Raw genomic sequence first — 27,537 nt, 5'->3', positions numbered from 1 at the left:
TGTATCTAACCTGTGCTGTCCCTGTCCTGGGAGTGTGTGATGGGACGGTGTAGAGGGAGCTTCACTCTGTATCTAACCCGTGCTGTCCCTGTCCTGGGAGTGTGTGATGGGACGGTGTAGAGGGAGCTTCACTCTGTATCTAACCCGTGCTGTCCCTGTCCTGGGAGTGTGTGATGGGACAGTGTAGAGGGAGTTTCACTCTGAAGACTCTTGACACTGACAGAAATAATCAGTCTCTCTTCCTGAAGTAGGGTGACTCTTTGATTTTAAATAGTGCCTCCTTAATTCTTGCCCTCCTTCATGAGGAAGCTTTCTCTCTACATCTTGCCCTCAGGATCTGAAACATTTCAACCACAGCACTGCCTACTCTTCATCAAGCCAGTGCTTAAAAGCCTCAGAAGAGAACCCACCCATTCTCCAAACAGCTCTCAGTGAATTAACATCATAATTAAGACGAATGCTGTAGACAGATCTCCAGATATGGTCTCACCACTGCCCTGGGCTCCATCTGTGGAAGAGCTCCCACAATGGCGTCATTGGCTACCTCAGTTCGGGCAGCATGATGGTGTAGCGGCTAGTGTGACAGTGTTTATAGCGCCAGCAACTGGTTCAATTCCTGCCGCTGTCTATAAATCTTTCTGTTTATACATCCTGCCAGTGACCTTGTGGCTTTCCGCCGCGCTTTGGTTTCTTCCCACATTTCAGAAATATGGGTCAGTATGTGTTACTAAGTTGTGGGTAATCTATGTTAGTGCTGGAATCGTGGTGATACTCACGAGCTACCCCCCCCCCCCCACCTCCCACGGCCTTGGACTCTTGCTCTTTGACATTAATGATGCATTTCACTGTTTTGATATACATACAACAAATACAATTAATCAGAACCCACAGCTCCCATGGGACTGCCTCACAAGAAGGAGGGTCTAGTCTCCCTTCTTTCCCATCTGCCTCTCCTAGCAAAAGGCAATGGCGTCCCACGAGCGCACACTTACATCCGCCGTAGTTTTTTGTACGTGGTAAACGTCCCCGGTGGAACGGATTTGATTCCATTCTGCTCCAGTCGTCTGGAAAGGAAATGAAATGGGACAGTGAGGATGATTCGAAACAAGAGGCCATATTCCATCAGCAGCCCTGTGATCGCACAATCAAATCCCCCCAGTATTAAAGTAACACATAGTCACGTGCTTCATGGTCCTGGAGTCACAAGGCATGAAAACAACACATCTCATCCACACTGACTATAATAATCCCACTTAGAGCACAAGACATAGTAACATCATTGGGCCATTTATCCCATCAAGTCTGCTGCAATATTCAAACACAGCTGATTTATTTTCCCTCTAAACCCCATTCTCCTGACATCTCCCCATAACCTTTGATACCCTTACTAATCAAGAGCCTTCACTTGAAATATACCCAGTGACTATGCCATAACTGTCTGTGGCACAGATTCACCACCCTCTGGCTAAAAAGAAACCTCCTCAGCTTCGTTCTAAAAAGACATCATTGCATTCCGAGGCTGTGCTCTTTGATCCTAGACCCTCCCCGATTGGAACCATTCTCTCCGTGTCAACCCCATCGAGACCATGTAATGTTTGGTACGCTTCATCAGATTCACCCCCCTCCCCAACACCCACCACTCATTTTCTAAACTCAGGTCCAGAGCCATCAGATATTGCTCATACTCAAACCTCTTTCCTTCCTGTAAAGAGCCATGTGGTATTGTAACAGGTCCATCAAACTCTGGTTAGACCATGCTTGGAGAATTGTGTTCAGTTCTGGTCGCCTCATTATAGGAAGGATGTTGAAGCTTCAGGGAATTTCCCAGGATGCTGCTTGGATTGGAAAGCATGTCTTAAGATGATAGGTTGAGCAAGCCGGGTCTTTTCTACATGGTGTGAAGGAGGATGAGAGGTGACTGGATAAAGGTGTACAACATTGTAAGAGCCATAGATGTAGTGGACAGCCAGACACTAGCCAGACCCTCTATTACAAAGAGGCGTAGATTTAAGGTGATTGGAGTGAAGAATGGGGGGGAATGTTTTCCCACACAGAGTGTGGTGGGTGCATTGGCAATGCTGTCTGGGGTGATGGTAGAGGCATCGTGCTCAGCATGGACATTGTGGGCCAAAGGGCCTGTTCACCTGCCGTGCCGTTCTACGTTCTTTGTCCTGAAGATCCAGGTCAGCTTAGCATCTCAGGAAACCGAGTGGCCCTGGCACTGCACAGTGAGTATGGTGGGGACAGGTCGTGGCTGCGAGGGTGAAGACCACAGTTCATTCCCGCACCCACTGACCACCAGCCAGTACTGTTTCAGACTTTGGCTGAAAGCCCTTCATATCAACCCAGACCCAGCCTTTAGCAAAGGGCAAACAGCAACAGGATGTGGGGTAAAAAGTGTAAAGTATTGATTGTCTCACCTGTAAATGTGGATTTAACACAATGGAAATGGGCAGTATGGTGCCAATTATATCTGTGCCATCACTTGAGTCCATTCACAATTGACTGTTTTCTCTCGTTTTCTAAATCATTCCCCCAACTTTGGAACAACTGATTGAAAGGACCTTAATACTTGGCACAATGAGAGAAAAATCAAGAAGCTTCACTCTGTATCTAACCTGTGCTGTCCCTGTCCTGGGAGTGTGTGATGGGAGAGTGTAGAGGGAGCTTAACTCTGTATCTAACCCGTGCTGTCCCTGTCCTGGGAGTGTGTGATGGGACAGTGTAGAGGGAGATTCACTCTGTATCTCACCCATGCTGTCCCTGTCCTTTTTTTTTATTACAAAATCCTTTATTACAAATATCAGTGCTATACAATATATACAAAACAGTGGCAAACACAATTACTGCACTGCAAATAGACAATAGACATTACACCAGAATGTTGCCATCCCTATCCACGATGGCATTTACACCCCGCGGAGCCCAACAGTCTCGAAACTCCTCCAAGGCCGCTGTGGACTGCGCGTGTTCCTTTTCAATAGTTACCCGGGCACGAACATACCCCCTAAACATTGCCAGGCAGTCTGCCCGGGGAGATCCTCCCGCCACCCGTTTCCAAGACCCACGGATGGCGGATTTCGCCAGCCCCAGGAGCAAGTTGACTAGGACATCCTCATCCCTCCATGCCCCCTTCCTTACTGGATGACCATATATAAACAGGGTGGGACTAAAGTGCAGCCAGAAGGCGAGAAGCAGCCCACGCAAATATGCAAAAAGAGGCTGCAGCCTCACACACTCCATGTCCTGGGAGTGTGTGATCGGACAGTGTAGAGGGAGCTTCACTCTGTATCTAACCCGTGCTGTCCCTGTCCTGGGAGTGTGTGATGGGACAGTGTAGAGGGAGCTTTACTCTGTATCTAACCCGTGCTGTCCCTGTCCTGGGAGTGTGTGACGGGACAGTGTAGAGGGAGTTTCACTCTGTATCTAACCTGTACTGTCCCTGTCCTGGGAGTGTGTGATGGGACAGTGTAGAGGGAGATTCACTCTGTGTCTAACCCATGCTGTCCCTGTCCTGGGTGATGGGACAGTGTAGAGGGAAATTCACTCTGTACCTAACCTGTGCTGTCCCTGTCCTGGGAGTGTGTGATGGGACAGTGTAGAGGGAAATTCACTCTGTATCTAATCTGTTTTGCTGGAAATGCAGCATTTAACAGCTTTGACTTCAACATCAAAATCACCAAGACTAAGGAAGAGACATATAAGAGGATTACACAGAATTCTGCTAAAATCTGGGTTTTTAATCTTAAATGCCTTTCCCGGGAGTAACCATTAACTTTTAAATATATAATCCTATTTCACGGACAAAAGTTTCCCTTAATTAGCCCATTGTTGGGCTTTCAGCTTTGTATCCCTGTGAGACAAGCTGCTTTCGCTGTGAGATGCTTCTGTGTTTAATCTGTCGCCTTGTCAAGCGTTTATTTCTTCACTAATTCCCTTTGTGTGGTTTGTCTGCTCTAGTGAGGGCCTGACTGTAGCTATGGCTCAGCCATACCTGCCTTGCATTGGCTCAGCTAGGCAGCCCCACAGGTGAGGCTTGGTGTCAACATAGGTGGGTACTGCTGTCCGCATTGGTACAGGTGGCAATGGCTGCGTGTACAGCTGAGCTTTTGGTGAGCAGGTGGGAGTTTACAGAGAAATTGGTCAAAGGGCCTTTGTGAGTGCAGTAGGCAGGGGTGGTGAACCTATGGCACATATGCCAAATGACATGGTCCAATACTTTGTTGGCACGGGGCATGCAGTGCCACCCCTCAACTCTTTAAACTCCAATAATGATTATCTTTATCTTAATTAATTTTTATTTTATTGAGTAGCCACATTGCCCAAGAACCCCCGATCTAATACTAGCCTAATCACGGGACAAGTTACAATGACCAATTCACCTACCAACCGGTATGTCTTTGGACTGTGTGAGGAAACAGGAGCACTCGGAGAAAACCCATGCAGCCATGGAGAGAACGTACAAACTCCTCACAGGCAGCGATGGGAATTGAAGCTAGGTCGTCTGTACTGTGAAATGTTGTGCTAAACACTACACTACCATGCTGCCCCACGCCATTGAAGCAATCTGCCTTTGTTATATTTTTATTTACAGCAAAACAATGAATACACATAAACAAGGAAAAGGATGCATTCCTTTTTCTTAAGAAAGTCCATGACTATTGTTACTAATTGATTAATCAATCATTAGTCACTAATAATAATTATTCAATTAATCTTTAATTCAGTTATAAATCTGTGCACATGCACTTTGGAGACATACTGCCCAAATTGCTGAAATTCTTTAAAAATTCCACTGATCAAAATTACCATGGTGCATGAGAGAATTTTCTTTGGAGATTATTGCCAAATTGGGCACAAAAAGGCTCGCCGTTTCTGCTATAGGGAGCGGTCGAGCTGACTTAAACTCTGCTGGCCTGTCTACTCTACCAACATCAATGGGAAAGGCAACGACGTCTTCATCAGAAAAGGGCTTCTGATTTGCTATTGACCCTGACTGAACCTGATTTCCTATCCCTCCCCCTCCAACCTTGTTGTGACAGTGATATTGAATCACTGTCAAAGACCTCTCCCAGCTGTATGTCAACAACTGAGCTTGATAGCTTATTGTGATATCATCTGTATTAGTTTAGCTCTATCCCAGCAATAATACAGTTTAAGAGTTTATGCTGTTAGACCTGAAGAGAAAAGATTAGCTTAATTTGTCACATGCATATCGAAACATCAGATACTCAGTGAAATAGTCATTTGTGTTAACGACCGACATAGTCCGAGGATGTGCTGGGATCAGCCCGCGAGTGTCCCCGTGATCCCGGCTGCAGCATGGTGTAGCAAAGCACAGCGGGGCCGTGGTCAGCACAATGTTTTACAGGACCAGTGACCCAGTTCATTTCCCACTGCTGTCGGTCAGGACTTTCTCCCTGTGACTGTGTGGGCTTCCCCCAGATGCCTCAATTTCCTCCCACATTCCAAACTGTAACAGTGGGGTGAGTTGATGGTTTTAAATTGTCCCGTGGTTAGGCTGGGGTGAAACGCGGTTGCCGGCAGCACCGCTCGAAGGGCCGTAATGGTCTATTCTGCGCAGTGCCTCAGTAAATAAATAAAGAAACAAAGCACACACACAACTCCCTAGCCCTCACCCGTACGTCTTCGGAAACCTATGCGATCATCGGGAGAACATACAAAATCTTTACCAACAGCAGCAGGAACTAAATCCCGATCAGAGATCGCTAGCACTGTAAAGTGATTGCCCAAGCTGCAAGTCTCCCCTCTCCATGTCACCGATGTTGTTCAAGGGAAGGGCATTAGGACCCATACAGCTTGGCACCGGTGTCGTCACAGAGCGATGTGTGGTTAAGTGCCTTGCTCAAGGACACACACGCAGCCTCAGCCAAGGCTTGAACTAGCAACCTTCCGATCACTAGACGAACGCCTTAATGCCTTAACCACTTGGCCATTCTGCAATTATCCTGTAATTACATTCTGCAAGTATTCTGCAATTGTTTAGCTCCTTCAGCCATACGGGTTAATAGTTTAATGAATTTTGCATTAATTTAGATTTATCCCAACTAATAATAGTTTAATTTAGAGTATTCTGCATTGTTTGAAATCCATACCAAATACGTCCCATAACAATAATCGCAATCAAACTTTTAACAGCGACTTTGACAATTCGTGGTAGCGAAATGCTTCCAAATCTGAGATTGGGCACAGAGGCATTCTGAACTGAACAGTGACCTGCCGTGGCATGGGAAGGGATACCTGTTATTGATCACCGTCCCCGTAAATCTGGGGCTAATTATGTGCGCGCGTGTGTGTGTATTTGCATACGTGTGTGCACACGTGTGAATGTGTGTCTTACCCGATGGGATAAGGGTTTACCACAGGCTCTCATTGCTGAATCGCTTGCAAGCTGACGAGCAGAGATGAGGAGGAATTTCTTTAACCTGAGGGAGGTGAATCTGTGGGATTCGTTTCCACAGACGGCTGCAGAGGCCAAGTCGTTAGACATATTTAAAGTGGAGGTTGATAGGTTCTTGATTAGGCAGGGCATCAAAGGTTACTGGGAGAATAAGGTTGAGAGGGATAGTAAATCAGCTGTAATCAAATGGCTGAGCAGACTTGATGGATCCAATGGTCTAATTCTGCTCCTGTGTCTTATGATCTTACAGTCATATTGATGTGTGATTAGCTGTTTATATGTGACTCTCAGGATAGGTGTGTTGGTGGGCAGTTTGATTAGAGAAAAGCAGGTAATTTCCGATCCATCGCTTCCTGCCTGCGAGAAGTGGGTGGGGAGGGTGGTGAATAGCCAGTCGTGACTTCATTCCACTTTCCTCAATTATATCCAACCACCAGAGGATTGGAAACACGTGTGAGCCCACTGCAGTCACTGAGAGGAAGACCAGGCTCTCACCGATATGAGAAGCAGATGCGTTGGAAACGACCCCCGGTGGAAGAGGGCTGAGACTGGCGATGGTGATCACTGCACAGCGACCAATTAAAGGCGGCCCCAGCCCGCGGCTGAGAGAGGAGAGAAAACGCCAGGGCCACCTGCTCGCAATAACTAGCAGGCCAAACCGCCTCATGGTGTTTCAGAGCTGGTCTCAAGCAGAGGCCACCTGCACTGAGTGTCCGCTGGCAATCGATTCCCCCATCTTTTACTGATGACCTAAACCATCGCTCCTCCCCCCCCCCACCACCACAGATGGTGCGTTTCCATGGTGACAGAGCAACAGTGGACCACGCGAACTGGTTTGATATTGGAAGTTTGGTTGATCGCCGAGCTGGGCCAAATGTCTGCAGACGTTCCGCCTTCAATCGAGAAGCTGTCATCAGTGCAGAGTTGAGGGTGTTGTCTCCTCGGAATCTCGGCTTGTATACTCCTCCCGGGCTCCGGATGGATATCGGTTAGACGTCGTGATATTTCGAACTGGTTTAACTTATTGCGTACTGCAGCCCCCGTCATGGCTCAGTGAGTCACCTTTTGGCTCAGGAGGTCATGGGGTTGAAGACATCGGGGCACATGGTCCAGGGGAGAGCGCTGCGCTGTCAGAGGTGTTGCCTTACACACCAGAGGCAAACCAGAGCACCCCAGTGTGTAGGTGTAAAAGATCCTATGGTCACCACTTTGAAAACAAGCTGGGCAAGTTCTCACCACTGTTCCGGCCAGCGAAGTCCCCTAGAAGCAGTGGACCACAGGGTTTCCAGACATAGGAATGGAATTAGGCCTCTCAGCCCATCAAATCTGCTCTGCTATTCCATCATGGCTGAGTAATTATCCCTCTCAACCTCATCACCTGCCTTCTCCTTGTAACCTTTGTCATCCTGACAAATCAAGAACTCATCAACCTCCGTTTTAATTACACCCAGTGATTTGTGGCAATGAATTCCACAGATTCACTACCCACTGGGCTGAAGAAATTCCTCCTCATCTCTGCTCTGAAGGGCCACCCGAGCACTTCTGAGACTGACTGCTTGCCTCAGCAGTGTCTCTGGAAACAGACTGTGTACAAATTGGTTGCAGGGTGCTTAGGCTGCGATATGTTTGAAAATAATGCTTTTCTTTGACCTACTTTAGAAATCCCCAAGAGCGTGGAATCCAAGCCATTTCTCAATTTGACACTTGAACTGAAGATAAAGGTTAAATTGGAACGCAATATAGAACAGTACCACACAGGAACAGACCCTTTGGCCCATCATGTCCGCACAGAACATAGAAGTAAGAGAGATATTACAAGAGATGTTGGAAATCCAGAACAACACACATAAAATGCTGAAAGAACTCAGCCGGTTGGGCAGCATTGAGGAAGAGAATAAACAGTTAATGTTTCGGGCCGAAACCTTTTCTCAGAACTGGAAAGGAAGGGGGAATCTCACCTATATATACCCCTTCCCCATTGTTACATACCCTGTGGGTATCTTGTGACTGTCACATGACCATGATGTAATTGAGTCTCTGCTGGGCATGATGTAATTAATGGTCTTGTGATGGTGGAGTGGTGTAATTTTCCCGCCAGTGAGAGGTCATGTGATGGCCTGTTTCAACAGGTATAAAAGGAGAACCCCTCTCTGTGACGCAGGTCAGTTCATGGCGTAATTCATCAGTGACTCCGTTCTGCTGCATATTTGATTTTATGAAGCAGTTTTGTTTTAAAAGTGGAGTTTTAATCTCTATTGTAAGAATCGTTGTGCCAGCAGTTCTGAAAATCGCTGCCAGTTAAAGTCCAGTCGGAGAGTGAAGAATTATCGAAGTTCGGAAACCCGAAGGTTCAAGAAAAGTTGGTGTTGTCAACGGTAGAACAGGTTCGACCTTATTTGATCCCCATTCGGAAGTAATTAGTAACCTGCGTCCGAGATAGCTCCTGCATTGCTATAAGAGCAGAAAGAGCTGGATGCAGCATTTTGCCAAGGGAAAGTCAGTGCCTTTAAGCCGTTTTATTTCCTTCATCATAAATTTTTTTCTACAGAAGTGGTTTGCCATTGCCTTCTTCTGGGCAGTGTCTTTACAAGATGGGTGGCCACAGTTATTATCAATACTCATCAGAGATTGTCTGCTTGGCGTCAGTGGTTGCATAACCAGGACTTGTGATCTGCACCAGCTGCTCATACGACCATCCGCCATCTGCTCCTGTGGCTTCACGTGACCTTGAATGGGGGAGGAGGGTCTAAGCAGGTGCTGCACCTTGCCCAAGGGTGACCTGCAGGGTAACAGAGGGAAGGAGTGCCTTACACCTCCTTTGGTAGAGGTGTGTCTCCACCCAATTTCTTTTCTTATACTAAATTAAACTAAATATCTTCTGCATTTACTTGATCCATTTTTCTCATACCAAACTAAACAAGCTACCTCCTGAAGGGTCTCGGCCCAAAACATCCACTGTACTCTTTTCCATAGCTGCTGCCTGGCCTGCTGAGTTCCTCCAGCATTTAGTGTGTGCTAAATGAAATCCTTTCTGCCTCTACATGATCAATGTCCCTCCATTCCCTGCATTTTCATCCGTCTGAGGGCAGCATCAATGGTGGAGGAAGAGGTACCCTGTTCTGTGAAGAAGAAGATGGACATCTCTGATGTCTTGAAAAGGAATGCTTCATTCTGGGAACAGATACGGTGGAGACAAAGGAACTGAGAAAAGGGAGTAGCATTTTTACAGAAGACAGGGTGGGAAGAGGTATAGTCAAGATAGCCATGGGAATCAGTAGAGAGAGAGACAGAGAGATCAAGATAGGGGATTTTTAATTTTAGGAATTTTTAACTTTTCACATATTGATTTGAACTCTTGTACTGTAAAAGGACTAGAGGAGATAGATTTTGTCAAATGTATTCAGGAAAGCTTCCTTAATCAGTACGTAGAAGCCCCAACAAGACAGTGTGAAAACTTGATCTCCTATTAGGGAAAGAGACAGAGCAGGAGACAGAAGTTTGTGTAGAGGAACTCCTTGTGTCTGGTGATCACAATGTCATTAGCCTCAAAGGAAATAGGGAAAAAGATAGGTCTGGTCTGCGGGTTGAGATTCTAAATTGGAGAAAGGCCAATTTTGATGGTATCAGAAAGAATCTGGCAAGTGTTAATCTGCACAGGTTGTTTTCTGGCAAAGGTGTGCTTGGTAAGCGGGAGATCTTCAAAAGTGAGATTTTGAGAGTACAAAGCTTGAATATGCCTGTCAGAATAAAAGGTAAAGATAACATGTTTAAGGAACCTTGGTTTTCAAGAGATATTGAGGCCCTGGTTAAGAAAAAAAAGGAGGTGCATAGCAGGTATAGGCAGGTAGGAACAAATGAGGAGCTTATGGAGTGTAAAAAATGCAAGAGAACAGTTAAGAAAGAAATCGGGGGGCTAAAAGTTGTCATGGAGTTGTTCTAGCAGACAAGGTGAAGGAGAATCCCAAGGGATTCTACAGATATGTTAAGAGCAAAAGGATGCAAGAGAAAATTGGTCCTCTGTAAGATCAGAATGGTAATCCACACATGGAGCCAAAAGAGATAGGAGAGGACCTAAATAATCTTTTTGCATTTATATTTACTCAGGAGATGGACATAGAGTCTATAGAAGTGAGGCAAAGCAGCATCAACTTCATGGACTCTTTATAGATTACAGGGTGAGGCGTTTGCATCCGTATTCACTCAGGAGATGGACATAGAATCTATAGAAGTGTGGTTAAACAGCATCAACTTCGTGGACCCTTTATAAATTACAGAGGAGGAGGTGTTTGCTATCCTGAGACAAATCAGGGTGGATAGATCCCCAGGACCTGACAAGATGTGGACTCGGACCCTGTTGGAGACAAGTGCAGCAATGCAGGGACCCTAGCAGAGCTATTTGAATCATCTTTAGTGACTGGTGAGGTATTGGAGGATTGGAGGGTAGTCAATACTGTTTCACTGTTTAAGAAAGGCTGGTGAGCCTGACAGCAGGAGTGGGAAAGTTATTGAAAGGTATTCTAAGGGACTGGGTATATGACCATTTGAATTGACATGGACTGATTAGGGATAGTCAACATGGCTTTGTGTGTGGTAGGTCATGTCTAATCAATCTTATAGTTTTTTTGAGGAAGTTATCAGGAAAGTTGATGAAGGCAAGCCTGTGGATGTTGTCTACATGGACAAGGCAAGGCATTTGACAAGGTCCGGCACGGGAGGTTTGTTGGGAAGGTTCAATCACTCGGCATTCAAGACAAGGTTGTAAATTGGATTAGACATTGGTTTCGTGGGAGAAGCCAGAGAGTGGTAGTAGATGGTTGCCTCTCTGACTGGAGGCCTGTGACTAGTGGAAGGATGCAAGGATCGGTACTGGGTCCTTTGTTTGTTAACTGTATCAATGATTTGGATGATAATATGATTAACTAGATCAGCAAATTGGCAAATGCCACCAAGATTGGGGGTGTAATAGACAGTGAGGAAGACTATCAGGGCTTGCAGCAGGATCTGCACCAGCTGGAAAAATGGACTGAAAAATGGCAGATGGAATTTAATGCCGACAAGTGTGAGATGTTGGGTTTCGGTAGGACCAACCAGGGTAGGACTTGCATGATGAATGGTAGGGCACTGAGGAGTGTGGTAGAACAAAGGGATCTTGGAAAACAGGTCCATAATTCATTGAAAGCGACATCACAGGAAGATAGGGTTGTTGGCCTTCATGAATCATAGTATTGAGTACAAGAGATAAGGTGTCATGTTGAAGTTGTGCAAGTTGTTTGTGATGCCTAATTTGGAGTATTGTGTGCTGTTTTGGTCACCTAGCTACAGGAACGATATAAATGAGGTTGAAAGAATACAGAAAAAATTGACATGGATGTTACCAGAACTGGAGCACCTGAGTTATAAGGAAAGATTGAATAGAAGGAATAAAGAAGGAATAAAAATTGACTTTATTCCTTGGAACGTGGAGAATAAGGGGAGATTTAATGGAGGTATACAAAATTATGACGGCTATAGATAGGGTAAATGCAAGCAGGGTCTTTCCACTGAGGCTGGGTGGGGCTACAACTAGGGGTCATTGGTTAAGGGTAAAAGGGGAAAAGTTTAAGGGGAACTTGAGGGGAAACTTCTTCACTCAGATGGTCATGAGTGGTGCCAGCACAAGTCGTGCATATGAACTCAATTTCAACATTTTAAGAGGAGTTTGGACAGGTACATGGATGGTAGGGGTGTGGAGGTGCAGATTGATGGGAGTAGGTAGGTTAAGTGGTTTGGCATGGACTAAATCAGCCGGCTGTGCTGTATTGTTATGACACTATGAAGGAAACACAGCAGCTAATACGTAGAGAGAGAATTCCACAAACATTATCGAGATGTTAACAGATAATCTGTGAGGGAGGCATCATTGACATCATTGACCCGATTTCTAAATGGACATTGAATACATAAACACTACTTCATTACTTATTTTATTTTATTTTATTTCTTTTTTTTGCACTATTTATTTTAAGTTAACAATTTAATAGCCATATATATACACTTAATGTTTTCTCTATATTTGGTTGCTGTATATTTATTTATCATTTATTTCATTATAGGGCCACTGCAAAGTTAACAAATTTCATAACATATGCCGGTGATATTAAACCTGATTCTGATGCTGAAGTGTTGGGTTAAAGAGCAGATTGACATTTGGACATGGTGGGACATGAATGGTACGCCTGATAGATGTGAGGTTGAGGGTTAAGTGAAGGGAAGACTCAGGGAGACTAGGGTTAGTGGGATAAAGGAGAGGATGCCTCCAAACAACAGGAAGAAAGGTGTGTGTGTGTGTGTGTGTGTGTGTGTGTGTGAGAGTGAGTGTGTGTGTGTGTGTGTGTGTGTGTGTGTGTGTGTGTGTGTGTGTGTGTGTGTGTGTGAGAGAGAGTGTGTGTGTGTGTGTGAGTGAGTGTGTGTGTGAGAGTGAGTGTGTGTGTGTGTGTGTGTTTGTGTGTGTGTGAGTGCGTGTATTGTGTGTGTGTGTGTTTGTGTGTGTGTGTGTGTGGTGTGTGTGTGTGTGTGTGTGTGAGTGAGTGTGTGTGTGTGTGTGTGTGTGTGTGGTGTGTGTGTGTGTGAGTGAGTGTGTGTGTGAGAGTGAGTGTGTGTGTGTGTGTGTGTGTTTGTGTGTGTGTGAGTGCGTGTATTGTGTGTGTGTGTGTATGCGTGTGTGTGTGTATTGTGTGTGTGTGTGTGTGTGTGTGTGACTGTGTGTGTGTATTGTGTGCTGATTTGGTCACCAAACTACAGGAAAGGCTGAAAGAATACAGAAAAGATTTACATGGATGTTCCAGAATTGGAGCACCTGAGTTATAAGGAAAGATAGATTGAATAGGTTTGGACTTTATTCCTTGGAACGTGGAGAATAAGGGGAGATTTAATGGAAATATACAAAATACAGAGAGGTTCTGGAACAGGGCCAGTAACATCATGAAGGATCCCATCATGGATTGTTTGCCTCACTCCCATCAGAGAGGAGGCTACAAAGCATCCACGCCAGGAGCACCAGACTCAAAACCAATTACTTTCCACAATCAGTAAGGATGGAGATTGAAAATCTGGCTGAGTGGTGTCATAGTCACAACCTCTCACTCAATGCCAGCAAGAGCAAAGAGATGATTGTTGACTTCAGAAGGAAGAGACCAGAGGTCCATGAGCCAGTCCTCATCAGGAGATCAGAGGTGGAGAGGGTCAGCAACTTTAAATTCCTCAGTGTTATCATTTCAGAGGACAAGTCTTGGGTCCAGCATGTAAGTGACATCACACTGAAAGCATGGTAGTGCCTCTACTTTCTTAGAAGTTTGCGAAGATTCAGCATGTTATCTAAAATTTTGACGAACTTCTATAGATATGTAGCGGAGAGTATATTGATTGGTTGCACCATGGCCTGGTATGGAAACACCAATGATTTTGTACAGAAAAGCCTACAAAAGTAATGGATATGGCCCATTCCATCCCAGGTAAAGCCCTGCCCATCAAGGAGCATCTCTATGTGGAGCGCTGTCACAGGAAAGCAGCATTAATCATCAAGGACCCCTACCACCCAGACCATGCTCTCTTCACACTGCTGCCATCAGGAAGAAGATACAAGAGTCTCAGGCCCCACACCACTAGATTCAGGAACAGTTATTTCTCTCCACCATCAGGCTCTTGAACCAGAGAGGATAACTTCACTCCGGCCATCACTGAACTGTTCCCACAACCTATGGACTCACTTTCAAGGACTCTTCACCTCAGGTTCTCGACATTTATTGCTTATTTATTTACATTATTATTGTTATTCCTTGTTTTCCCTTTCTTTTTGTATTTGCATAGTTTGTTGTTGTTATGGTCTGTATGTTGGTTGTTTGTCCATCCTGGGTGAAGTCTTTCATTGATTCTATTGTGTTTCTTGTATGTCTGTGATTGCTTGCAAAAAAATCAGTTTCAGGGTAGTACACTGTGTGCACTTTGATAATACATTTATTTGAATTTTGGACTATGGTCCAGCCTGTAACTCACTCCAACGAATGTTTTATTCTAACTGTAAATGCTCAGATTTATTAGATCCTACCCTGTAACTCACTCCCTATTACCTGTTATTCTGATGAACGATCTTTGCCTGAAAAATCAATTCTTCATTCCTCTCCATAGATGCTGTCTGACCTTCTGTGTTCTTGCAGTATTCTGTGTGTGTTACGTTGGAACATCTGCAGAACCTCTCGTGTACACCCTCACCAAAACCCTCAGTCAGATCCCAGCTTGTAGCTCACAGAAAGATAGCTGTCATCTATAAATAAATCCCAAAACTACTTGATTAGATTCAAGCCTGTAGGTCTGGTATCCAGTGTTCTGTATATATATAACTCACTCCTGGGTAATTATTATTCAGTGCATTACTTTTCTACTGACTAGTGCGGCCAGTTCAAATCATTCCTCCAACATTTGTGGCTCATTACTGTCTTGGTTAAACAAGCTACGTAAAGGTCCAATGTGCTAACTGAATCCATACGAGACCAACCTTTATTGCATCCATATTTTCCTCTATGTTTAATGAAGAAAATCCCTGGAAAGGGAATCTGTCAGAATTCGTCAGGAACTTGCACATTTTAAATTGAAAATAAATTTTCAAAATTGCACACTTCCTTCTTTTCCTGCCTGGGAAAATATCTCACTGCAGTCCCACAGTCCAGCTGCTTGAGAAGGTGAACCCTCTTTCGTGCCACCTCCACTTTGCCAGTTCACTACTTCTCTGGGTCCTGACACGAGGTTCGGGGTGCACCCTGCATCCCACCCTTGATCCTCACCCAACCTCTGCCCCCTCCATTCTACCCAAGCTCGCTTAGCTGAAGAGTGACAAGCAATCTTCAAATAACGCACCATAAGACCATAACACACAGGAGCTGAAGTAAACCATTCAGCCCATCGAGTCTGCTCTGCCATTCCATCATGGCTAAAATATCATCCCCCCCCCCCCCCAACGCACTCTCCTGCTTCTCCCTAACTAATTAAGAACTTATCAACCTCCACTTGAAATATGACTTGGCCTCCTCAGCCACCTATGGCAATGAATTCCTCAGATTCATCACCCTGTGGCTGAACAGATTCCTCTTCATCTCTGCCCTAATGGTATGTCCTTCTATTCTGGACACACTGATGCTCTAAGACACACACACACACACACACACACACACACACACACACACACACGTTGTGGCTCACATATTGAGTCATACAGCACAGGAACAGGACTTTTAATCCAACTCATCTATGCCTACCAAGATCCACATCTAACTTAGTCCCACAAAGTGCACTACAGATGCTGTGGTCAAATCAAGACGTACAAACAAGCTGGATGAACTCAGCAGGTCGGGCAGCATCCGTGGAAACGGACAGTCAACGTTTCAGGTCGAGACCCTTCGTCAGGACTGAAGAAGGAGGGGTGCAGGGGCCCTATAAAGAAGGTGGGGGGAGGGTGGAAAACCAATCAGAGGAAAGATCAAGGGTTGGGGGAGAGGAAGCAGGGAGGGGATAGGCAGGAGAGGTGAAGAAGGAATGTAAGGGGAAAGCACGATGGGTAGTAGAAGAAGGCAGAGTCATGAGAGGTGATAGACAGCTGGAAGAGGAGGCAGAGTGAAGGTGGGATGGGGGAAGGGAGAGGGAGGGAATTACCAGAAGTTGGAGAATTCGATGTTCATACCAAGGGGCTGGAGACTACCCAGACGGTATATGAGATGTTGTTCCTCCACCCGAAGTTTGGCCTCATCATGGCAGTAGAGGAGGCCATGTATGGACATATCCAAATGGGAATGTGAAGGAGAGTTGAATTGAGTAGCAACCAGGAGATCCTGTCTGTTGTGGCGGACTATCCTAGCTGCCTATCACCTCTCATGACTCTGCCTTCTTCTACTACTCATAGTCCCGACGAAGGGTCTCAACCTGAAACGTTAACTGCTCCTTTCAACGGATACTGCCCGACCTGCTGAGTTCATCCAGCTTTTTCATACGTCTAAGTTAGTCCCATTGGCCAATATCAAACTTTTCCTATGCAGATGACACAAAGGTTGGTGGTGCTGGTGATAACGTAGAAGGCGATCATAGATTACAACAGGACTTTGAGAGGCTGCTGAGCTGGGCTGAGAAGCGGCAGATGGAGTTCAACCCAGGAAAGTGTGAAGTGGTTCATTTTGGAATGTTCAATTTGAAGAAAGACTGCAGAGACAATGGCAAGATTCCTAACAGCCTGGAGAAACAGAGGCTTCTTGAAGTCCACGTCCATAGACCCCTCAAAGTTACCATGCAAGTTGATAAGGTTGTTAAGAAGGCGTGTGGTATGCTAGCCTTTATTAGTCAGGGGGTTGAGTTCAAGAACTTTAAGGTAATGTTGCAGTTCTATTTAGACCACTCCTGGAGTATTGTGTTCGGTTATGATCACCTCATTATAGGAATGATGTAAAAGGTTTAGAGAGGTTGCTGCCTGGACTAGAGAACAACTCTTATGAGGAGAGGCTAAGTGAGCTTGGGCTATCATCTTTGGAGCAAAGGAGGAAGAGAGGTGACTTGATAGAGGTGTGTAAGATGATAAACTGAGTGGATGGACAGTCAGTGCCTTTTTCCCAGAGTGGAATTGGATAAATTGAGGGGGGCCATAAATTTAAGGCAATTGGACATCTATGTGTGGAGCCAAAAGAGATGGGGGAGATTCTGAACAATTTCTTTTCTTCGGTATTCACTAAGGAGAAGGATATTGAATTGTGTAAGGTAAGGGTAACAAGTAGGGAAGTTAAGGAAACTGTAACGATTAAAGAGGAGGAAGTGCTGGCGCATTTAAGGAATATAAAAGTGGATAAATTTCCAGATCCTGGCAGGATATTCCCTAGGACCTTGAGGGAGGTTAGTGTAGAAATATCAGGGGCTCTGACAGAAATATTTAAAATGTCATTAGAAACAGGGATGGTGCCGGAAGATTGGTGTGCTGCTCATGTGGTTCCATTGTTTAAAAAGGGTTCTAAGAGTAAACTTAGCAATTATAGGCCTGTCAGTTTGACATCAGTGGTGGGAAAATTAATGGAAAGTATTCTTAGAGATGGTATATATAATTATCTGGATAGACAGGGTCTGATTAGGAACAGTTAACATGGATTTGTGCGTGGAAGGTCATGTTTGACAAATCTTATTGAACTTTTTGAAGAGGTTACTAGGAAAGTTGACGAGGGTAAATCAGTGGATGTTGTCTATTTGGACTTCAGTAAGGCCTTTGACAAGGTTCCGCATGGAAGGTTAGATAGGAAGGTTCAATCGTTAGGTATTAATATTGAAGTAGTAAAATAGATTCAACAGTGGCTGGATGGGAGATGGCAAAGAGTAGTGGTGGATAACTGCTTGTCAGGTTGGAGGCCGGTGACTAGTGGTGTGCCTCATGGATCTGTACTGGGTCCCATGTTGTTTGTCGTATACATTAATGATCTGGATGATGGGGTGGTAAATTGGATTAGTAAGTATGCAGATGATACTAAGACAGGTGGCATTGTGGATAATGAAGTAGGTTTTCAAAGCTTGCAGAGAGATTTAGGCCAGTTAGAAGAGTGGACTGAAAGATGGCAGATGGAGTTTAATGCTGATAAATGTGAGGTGCTACATTTTGGTAGGAATAATTCAAATAGGACATACATGGTAAATGGTAGAGCATTGCAGAATGCAGTAGAACAGAGTGATCTAGGATTAATGGTCCATAGTTCCCTGAAGGTGGAATCTCATGTGGATAGGGTGGTGAAGAAAGCTTTTGGTATGCTGGCCTTTATAAATCAGAGCATTGAGTATAGGAGTTGGGATGTAATGTCAAAATTGTACAAGGCATTGGTAAGGCCAAATTTGGAGTAATGTGTACAGTTCTGGTCACCAAATTATAGGAAAGATGTCAACTTAATAGAGAGAGTACAGAGGAGATTTATTAGAATGTTACCTGGGTTTCTGCACCTAAGTTACAGAGAAAGGTTGAACAAGTTAGGTCTTTATTCTTTTGAGTGTAGAAGGTTGAGGGGGGACTTGATAGAGGTATTTAAAATTATGAGGGGGATAGGTAGAGTTGACGTGGATAGGCTTTTTCCATTGAGAGTAGGGGAGATTCAAACAAGAGGACATGAGTTGAGAGTTAAGGGGTAAAAGTTTACGGGTAACACGAGGGGGAATTTCTTTACTCAAAGGCTGGTAGCTGTGTGGAACGAGCTTCCAGTAGAAGTGGTAGAAGCAGGTTCAATTTTGTCATTTAAAGTAAAATTGGACAGGTATATGGACAGGAAAGGAATGGAGGGTTATGGGCTGAGGGCAGATCGGTGGGACTAGGTGAGAGTAAGCGTTCGGCATGGACTGTGCTATAATTGTTATATGGTTATATGGAAGGATGTATAGGGGGGATATCAGAGGAAGTTTTTTTAACCCAGAGATTGTTAAGATCACGGAACATCCTGGTAGAGGCTGATACAATAGAGACATTTAAGAGATTCTTATATAGGCAAGTGGATGAAAGTAAAATGGAGGGTTATGTGACCGGGAAGGGTTAGATTAATCGTGGAGTAGGTTTATATAGGTCAGCATAATATTGTGGGACGAAGGGCCTGTACTGAGCTGTGTACACACACACACACACACACACACACACACACACACACACACACACACACACACACACACACACACACACACACACACACACACACACACACACACACACACACACACACCGCAGGACTTGGCTGCTTTGCAAGCTTTGATATGAGCATTCGCACCAATCCTGTCTGACCCGCAGTGCTTCTTCAGACGCATGCTGCACAGCAGTGACCAACCTCACATCTTGTGGTCGTGGAGGAATTAGTTCTGCCTGATTAACAAAAACTAATTGTTTACTGTTCTGTGAAAGCATCCTGTCAGTTGCTCTTTGTCTGTGCAGCTCTGTTTAAAACATGCTGTGGATCTGAGACTGGTAATTAAGTATGCCTCCGCCGGAAGAGAATTAGAGAGGGAGAAGTGTGACACATCCTCACCAGCACACCATACAACAGTAGAGCTGCTGATTACACCCCCTAAAGAGGCTGTAAGAGGCAAAAAGCGAGATGAAGCTTCATGAGGTGGGGCTCCACTCTCCCCTCTTCCTCCCATGCATGCTGTGCTTACCTCAGGAGCAGGAGATGGCCATTTAGCCTATTGAGTTTGCCTGACCTTGTGGTGAGGTTTGATCAATCTGTGTTCATCCTCAATACGACCATAAGACACAAGAGCAAAATTAGGACATTTAGCCCATCAGGTCTGCTCCGCCAATCCATCATGCCTGAGTTTTTATCCCTCTCAACCCCATGTGTCTTCTGGTCTTAAATTCTCCTGCCTTCTCCCTGTAACGTTTAACACCTTTACTAATCAAAAACCTATCAACCTCCGCTTTAAATATACCAAATGACTTGGCCTCCGCAGCCATCTGTGGCAATGAATTCCAGAGACTCACCACCTTCTGGCTAAGAAAAAATCCTCCTCATCTCTCTTCTAAAGAGACATCCTTGTATTCTAAAGGCTGTGCCCTCTGGTCCAAGACTCACCCACCCACTCCTCTCCACATCCACTCTATCTAAGACTTCCAATATTCAATAGGTTTCAGTGAGATCCCCCCTCATTCTTAATTCCAGCGAGTACAGGTACAAAGCCAACAACCACTCCTCATATCATTCCTGGGATCGCTGTCTTCAACCTCCAAAGCCAGCATATCTTTTCTTAGATACAGGGGCCAAAACTGCTCACAATATCTGGTCTGACCAATGCCTTATGAGCCCTCTGCATTACATCCTTGTTTTATACTCTAGTCCTTTTGAAATGAATGGTAATGTTGCATTTCCCTCTCTTACTACTGACTCAACCCGCAAATTACCCTTTAGAGGATCTTCCTCCCTACCACACACATTGGCGACCTTCGAAATCTACTTACCATCGATGGACCCTCACATCTTCCCCCAATGTCTGCATTTCCTCACCTTTTTTTTCTGAATGGCCTGGCTCCAGATTTCAAGTCTTGCCACCTTGTTTTGTGTCTTTCTCCATGTCTAAAACCCCCAAATCCATCTGTCAAATCACCCTTTAAACTTATGCACTTCTAATGACATTTACATTGTAAATTCATGCTGGTATTTACGAGGGGTAATTGATAAGTTTGTGGCCTAAGGTAGAAGGAGTCAATTTTAGAAAACCTAGCACATTTATTTTTCAACATAGTCCCCTCCTACATTTACACACTTAGTCCAGCGGTCGTGGAGATGAGTTATGAACTTCAAACTTTCTGCATAATCATTCAAAGAGTTGACCTGCACGTGCATGTAATGACAGCTGTATAACTCATCTCCTTCTACCTTAGACCACAAACTTATCAATCACCCCTGCTGTTTACACTTTCTGTTGGTCCAAGATCCGTATGCTCCATGACCGCTGGACTAAGTGTGTATATGTAGGAGGGGACTATGTTGAAAAATAAATGTGTTAGGTTTTCTAAAATTGACTCCTTCTACCTTAGGCCACGAACATATCAATTACCCCTCGTATGTATTTATGCACATTTTATTCCGGATCCATACCCTCACCTCAAACTTTCTTTTAAATAATTCTTTATCCTTTCTAATTGTTGAATATTGTTTTTTTTTGCACGTTGCATTGACCAACACACCACAGCAAATTTCTAATGCTTGTAAATGTATATGGCGAGTAAAGTTGACCCTCGACCCTTGACATATGTCCGTGAGAATAAGCTGAGTCTGTTCTGATGCAGATTTTTAGATATTGAGGGAATCAAGGCGCAGGGAAATGGTGCTGAGCTGAGGGAATGGGCAGAATCGTACTGAGTATTAGATGGGTCTTGAGGAGCTGAATGAACCATTGCTCCTTTGTCTGGGAGACCTGAAAGACAAGCTTTGCAACCTCAGGGGATCAATGTTGACACTATGGGAAGTCAGGGGTGGGGACTCTGGACTGCCCTCTTCTTGCGGGCCTCTCCATTGGCTACTCACATTTCAGTGACGGTCTCGGGCAGGTTGGCTGGGATGGCGGTCAGCCCCTTCCCACGGCAGTCGACGATGCTGTTGCTGCAGGTGCACATGGCAGGGCAAGATCCCGAGGCCAGGCCACAGGACTGCAGCCGAGAGCTGTCCGACTGACCTGCGGGCAGGGGAAGGCAGAAGGGTTAAGCGCAGCCAAGCCTGGACGAGAGATACGCGTGACATCGGTGGCGCCAGCCTCCCTCCATTTACTCCATCTACTCTTTCCACTGCCTCAGCCAACATAACCAGTTCCCCTCTCACCCCAACCATTCGCTCTTCTCCCTCTTCACGCCAGGCAGAAGAAAACTGCCACCAGGCCAAAGGACAGATTCTACCCCACTGTTTTCGGACTATTAAACATACCTCTTGTATGCTAAAAAGATGAACCTTCAATATCTCAATCCATCTCATTGCGGCCCTTGCACCTTGTCTACCTGCATTGCACTCTCTGTAAATGTAACATTACACTTTACATTCTGCTTTCCTTTTAGACGGTAAGGCATCGCAGTTAGATGAATTCTTTGCAGCTCTATCGATTGCAATCTGGGTTCAGTTCCTGCCGCAGTCTATGAGGAGTTTGCACATTCTCCCCGTGACTGCGTTGGTGTCCTCTGGGTTCTCCAGATTCCTCCGAGGGTCTAAAGATGTACGGGCTGGTAAGTTGTGGGCATGTTACGTTGGCACTGGAAGCATCGCGATAATTGTGAACAGCCCCCAGCACTGTGGTTGTTAATGCAACGATGTATTTCATTGTATGCTTCGATGTTTTGATGTACACCTCTCTTTAAACTTTCCCCCGTAACTACATAAACTCAGTGGCCACTTTATTAGGTACACCTGCACACCAGCTCGTTAATGCAAATATTAATCAGCAACTCAATGCATATAAGCATGCAGACATGGTCAGGAGGTTCAGTTGTTGTTCAGACCAAATGTCAGAATAGGGAGGAAATGTAATCAAAGTGACTTTGACGGTGGATTGACAGTTGGTGCCAGACAGGGAGGTTTGAGTATCTCAGAAACTGCTGATCTCTTGGGATTTTCACGCACATATTTTTCACACAGAATGGTGTGGAAAATAAGAAGTAGCCAGTAGATGACAGATCTATGGGTGAAAATGCCTTGTTAGTGAGAGAGGTCAGAGGAGAATGGCCAAAATGATTCAAGCCAACAAGAAGGTGACAGTAACACAAATAACTGCTTTACAGCAGTGTTGTGCAGAACAGCATCTCTGAACCTGGAAGTAGATGGGCTACAACACAGGGTTCCACTCCTGTACCTAATAATGTGGCCACTCAGTATATATTCCGCATGTTTCCCTTCACTCCCTCAGCGCCCTAACGCATGGACTGATTCGCCTGGACCGTACATGAACGAAAACTTCCTACATCCTGGTACCTATGACAATAATAAACAATGCCAATTACCCGTTACCAATACAATTTCTATTGGGATATCCTCTTCAACATTCTGTGTCTGCTTTAGAGGAGACAAGAATTTGACAAGTCAGTGTACCTAATGAGGCAGTTTCCACTTGATATAGGAGGTTGTTCAGCCTATTGAGCAGGCACCAGCTCACAGAGTAACCCCATTCCACACTAGCTGTCCCTGCAGTCTATTCTTCACACAATCTCATCGAGTCCCCCCGGATTCCACGCCTCCCCCTCACACTGGGGGCAATCTACCATGGTCTACCCATGCCCCAACCGTGTGTCTTTGGAATGCTGAAGGAAGCTGCAGCACTCGGGGAAAGTCCATGCAGTCATGGGGAGAATGTGCCAACTTCACTCGCAAACAGTGCCAGAGGCTGGGACTGAATCGGACTCTCTGGAGCAACGAGATAACGGTTTTTCTATTGTGCATGGATGGAATTATACTCATCACATTTGGGGAAACCTCCTCCCCAGTCCTTTCATTCTTGTTTCCATCATCCTGACCAACCCCAACCCTTGCTTACCTTGACCCGTACTGACCCACATCCCACAACTTGTTGTCCCTCTGTTCCCCACTACCCGCTCCTCTTTCTCACCCACCATTAACAGCCAATGCCTCTCCCCACTACCCTGACCACTCTGACCGAGCCCCCTCACATATTTCACTATCCTCTTTCCCTTCTCATCCTGACCCCTGGTGTTTCATTTCCCATAAGCCACCTATCCCTCATCCGTTGCTTTGCCTTCTGTTCCTTTTTGGGCCCACGCTTCACTCCCTACCCTGAGGCACCCTCCACCCTCTGACCAACAATGGCCTCCTGCCACAACCCGCTGCCCCTATTCTCTCTTCTCCTCCACCCCTCTCCTCTCTGATCCACAGCCTAAGCCACCCTCGCCTCTGGGACCTACCTTGACCCACCCCGCTCCCCAGCCCTCCTCCCCTCTCTGACTCACCGGAGCAGGCGAACTCATGCTTCTGCACTTCGGCGACGTTGAGACCGCGGAGGTGGGCGGGGGCAGCGCACTGCGTGAAGAGGCCGATCTGGGGGCGCTGGCGCAGCCACTGAGAGAGCCAGGACAGGCGGCAGTCACACAGAAGCTGGTTAGAGTGCAGGCGGCTGAGGGGCAGGAACACAACAGATCAGACAGCCCAACAGTGAGATCCCAGCACCCACCACCCCCCAAGAAAATGTCCAAGTGCAGAATGTCAGAGACAGCCACGTTAGACTGGGAACCTCTAGAACGTAGAAAATAGAACATTTCAGCCTTTGGCCCACAATACTCTGCTGATCTTTTAAGCTTCTCCAACATCAATCTATCTCTTCCCTCCACCCCATGGCCCTCTATTTTTCTTTCATACTTTTGCCGGTCTAGGTATTTCTTAAATGTCCTAGATGCAGCTGACTTTACTACCATTGCTGACAGCACGTTCCAAGCACCTACCATTCTCTGTGTAAAAGATCTAGCTCTCACATCCCTCCTGTACTTTCTTCCAATCAATCACCTTAAATTTATGTCCCCTTGTATTAGCCATTTCCACCCAGAGAAAATGTCTCCCCATCTGTCCACTCTATCAATGCCTCTTATCAACTCATACACTTCTATCAAGTCACCTCTCATTCTCCTTCACTCCAAAGAGAAAATCAGTAGCTCGCTCAACCTTCATACAGTATCTAAACCATGGTGTACCTTTTTTTTTACAAAATCCTTTATTACAAATTTCGGTGCTATACAATATATACAAAACAGTGGCAAACACAATTACTGCACTACAAATAGACAATAGACATTACACCAGAATGTTGCCATCCCTATCTACGATGGCATTTACACCCTACCCTGGGAGTGTGTGATGGGACAGTGTAGAGGGAGCTTCACTCTGTATCTAACCCGTGCTGTCCCTGTCCTGGGAGTGTGTGATGGGACAGTGTAGAGGGAGCTTCACTCTGTATCTAACCCGTGCTGTCCCTGTCCTGGGAGTGTGTGATGGGACAGTGTAGAGGGAGCTTCACTCTGTATCTAACCCGTGCTGTCCCTGTCCTGGGAGTGTGTGATGGGACAGTGTAGGGGGAGCTTCACTCTGTATCTAACCCGTGTTGTCCCTGTCCTGGGAGTGTGTGATGGGACAGTGTAGAGGGAGCTTCACTCTGTATCTAACCCGTGCTGTCCCTGTCCTGGGAGTGTGTGATAGGACAGTGTAGAGGGAGATTCACTCTGTATCTAACCCGTGCTGTCCCTGTCCTGGGAGTGTGTGATGGGACGGTGTAGAGGGAGCTTCACTCTGTATCTAACCCATGCTGATCCTGCCCTGGGAGTGTGTGATGGGACAGTGTAGAGGGAGCTTCACTCTGTATCTAACCCGTGCTGTCCCTGTCCTGGGAGTGTGTGATGGGACGGTGTAGAGGGAGCTTCACTCTGTATCTAACCCGTGCTGATCCTGCCCTGGGAGTGTGTGATGGGACAGTGTAAAGGGAAATTCACTCTGTATCTAATCTGTTTTGCTGGAAATGCAGCATTTAACAGCTTTGACTTCAACATCAAAATCACCAAGACTAAGGAAGAGACATATAAGAGGATTACACAGAATTCTGCTAAAAATCTGGGCTTTTAATCTTAAGTGCCTTTCCCCGGAGTAACCATTAACTTTTAAATATATAATCCTAAAATATATAATTTGACGACATGAATGGAAGTTCTGAGGGATATGGACTAAATACATGCAGGTGGGAGATCTTTGTCAGTTGGAGCCAAGGGCCTGTTTCTGTGCTGTATGATTTTACGACTCTAAATAAAAGATCGAACTAAAATGCGGTGATAAATACACTCAATGGCCTATTTATTAGATGCCTCCTGTACCTAATAATGTAACCACTGAGTGTAAGATAAGATAAAACTTTATTTATCCCAAAGGAAATTATTGTTGCCAGGTTGCTGAGTTATAAATAGCTACTTTAAAATGCAAAATGTAAACATTGAGGTTTTGAAAAGAATACAAATTGTGCATTAAAAAGTAACAGTGAAAGATACCATATACTTATACACTTCAGGAGGAGGAGTGTCGAGTCTCATAGCAGCAGGGAGAAAGGATCTCCTGTGGTGTTCAGTAATGCACCTCAGTGGAATCAGTTTGTTACTAAAGATGCTCCTCTGTTAGTCCACTATGTCATGGAGGGGGTGAGAGGGATTGTCCATAATGCTCCACAGCTTCTGCATCCTCCTCCCCTCAGACACAGATTCCAGTTCCACCCCCACAACAGAACCAGCCTTCCTGACGGGCTTACTGATTTTCCTGGCGTCGGCTGCCCTCACCCTGCTGCCCAGCAGACCACAGCCGTAGAGTCTGTTTGTGCTTCTATAACCTGCCCGCTTCAAGATTCGATGTGCAGAGATGCTCTTCTGCATGCCGTTGTGGTAAGAAGGTTACCTGAGTTACCGCCAGCTTCCTGTCAGCTTGAAGCGGTCCGGTCATTCTCCCCTGACTCTCATTAACAAGATGTTTTCACCCACAGAAGCACAGGATTTCTTTTTGTTGTTGTTTTCCACACCATTCTCTTAAAACACTAGAGACTGTTCTGCGTGGAAATCTCGGAAGGTCAGCAGTTTCTCAAACCATTCTGTCATGGCACCGGCAATCATTCCACGGTGAAAGTCACTTAGATCACGTTCCTTCCCCATTCTGACGTTTGGTCTGAATGAGACAAGAAGCTCTTGGCCATGTCTGCATGCTTTTTTGCATTGAGCTGCTGCCACATGATTGGCTGATTAGATACATGCACTAGCGAGGGGGGGGGGTACAGGTGTACCTAATAAAGTGGCCACCGAGGGTAAAAGCACCATCAAATTATGTTGTGGTAGAAAAGGAGACCCTTTCATCCGTTGAGTCTGACCAAGCTGCGTGCAATCAATCTCTCTCCCAGAGGCGGGTAAATTATTACCCTCAGGTAGAATAAGCCCATTAGAGCTGCCTGATCTGGGCAAGCTGCTGGTTCCTGACTGTCTACATCATCATCCATCTCCATCACGGGCACAGCCCTCCCCACCATCGGGATATCTTCAACAGGTGATACCTCAAGAAGGCAGTTTCCATCGTTAAGCACCCTGACCATCCGAGACATGCCCTCTTCTCATTACTACCACCAGGGAGGAGATAGACAAGCACAAAGACCCACACTCAAACGTTTAGGAACAGCTTCTTCCGCTCCACCATCAGACCTCTGAACCCATGAATTATCTTGTTATTCCTTTTATCCACTTGCTTATTTTAATAACTTGCAGTAGTTTTTTGCATCCTGCATGGTACCGCTGCCACAAAACAACAAATGTCATGACATATGTCTGTGATAATAACAATGGCTCTGTTTCTGATGGTCTGGTACAGCAGTTCCAATGCACAAGAACATGAGAAGTTATGTTTGATTTGTGTTTCTCTTGTGAATTTTGCTTATCTGATGTCATATGCCTGTGAGGCTGCTGCAAATAAGTTTTTCATTGCACCTGTGCATTCATGGACTTGTATGCTTCACAATCAGCTCACTGTTGGGTAGCGAGGGAGAGGGTAAAGGGCTGTGTGTGCATGTGTGGCGCACGCACATACCTCTTGCAATTC

The 27,537-nt window shown here is 45.5% G+C and overlaps 1 protein-coding gene across 3 annotated transcripts in view; it reads right to left on the bottom strand.

Moving 5' to 3' along the window:
- The window catches only part of LOC132379362 (slit homolog 1 protein-like), a 308,706-nt gene that overhangs the window by 169,105 nt on the left and 112,064 nt on the right, over positions 1-27,537 (bottom strand). For all 3 annotated transcript variants that reach the window (XM_059947126.1, XM_059947124.1, XM_059947125.1), the window contains exons 8-10: positions 23,886-24,049; positions 21,469-21,616; positions 993-1,064 (exon numbers count right to left, since the gene is read on the bottom strand). In XM_059947126.1, coding sequence (XP_059803109.1) covers positions 993-1,064; positions 21,469-21,616; positions 23,886-24,049 — 384 coding nt within the window. The remainder of the gene's footprint in view (positions 1-992; positions 1,065-21,468; positions 21,617-23,885; positions 24,050-27,537) is intronic.

This window comes from Hypanus sabinus, chromosome 22 (assembly GCF_030144855.1).
Source record: "Hypanus sabinus isolate sHypSab1 chromosome 22, sHypSab1.hap1, whole genome shotgun sequence".
Lineage (NCBI taxonomy): Eukaryota > Metazoa > Chordata > Chondrichthyes > Myliobatiformes > Dasyatidae > Hypanus > Hypanus sabinus.
This window is presented reverse-complemented; position numbering and strand designations above follow the sequence as displayed.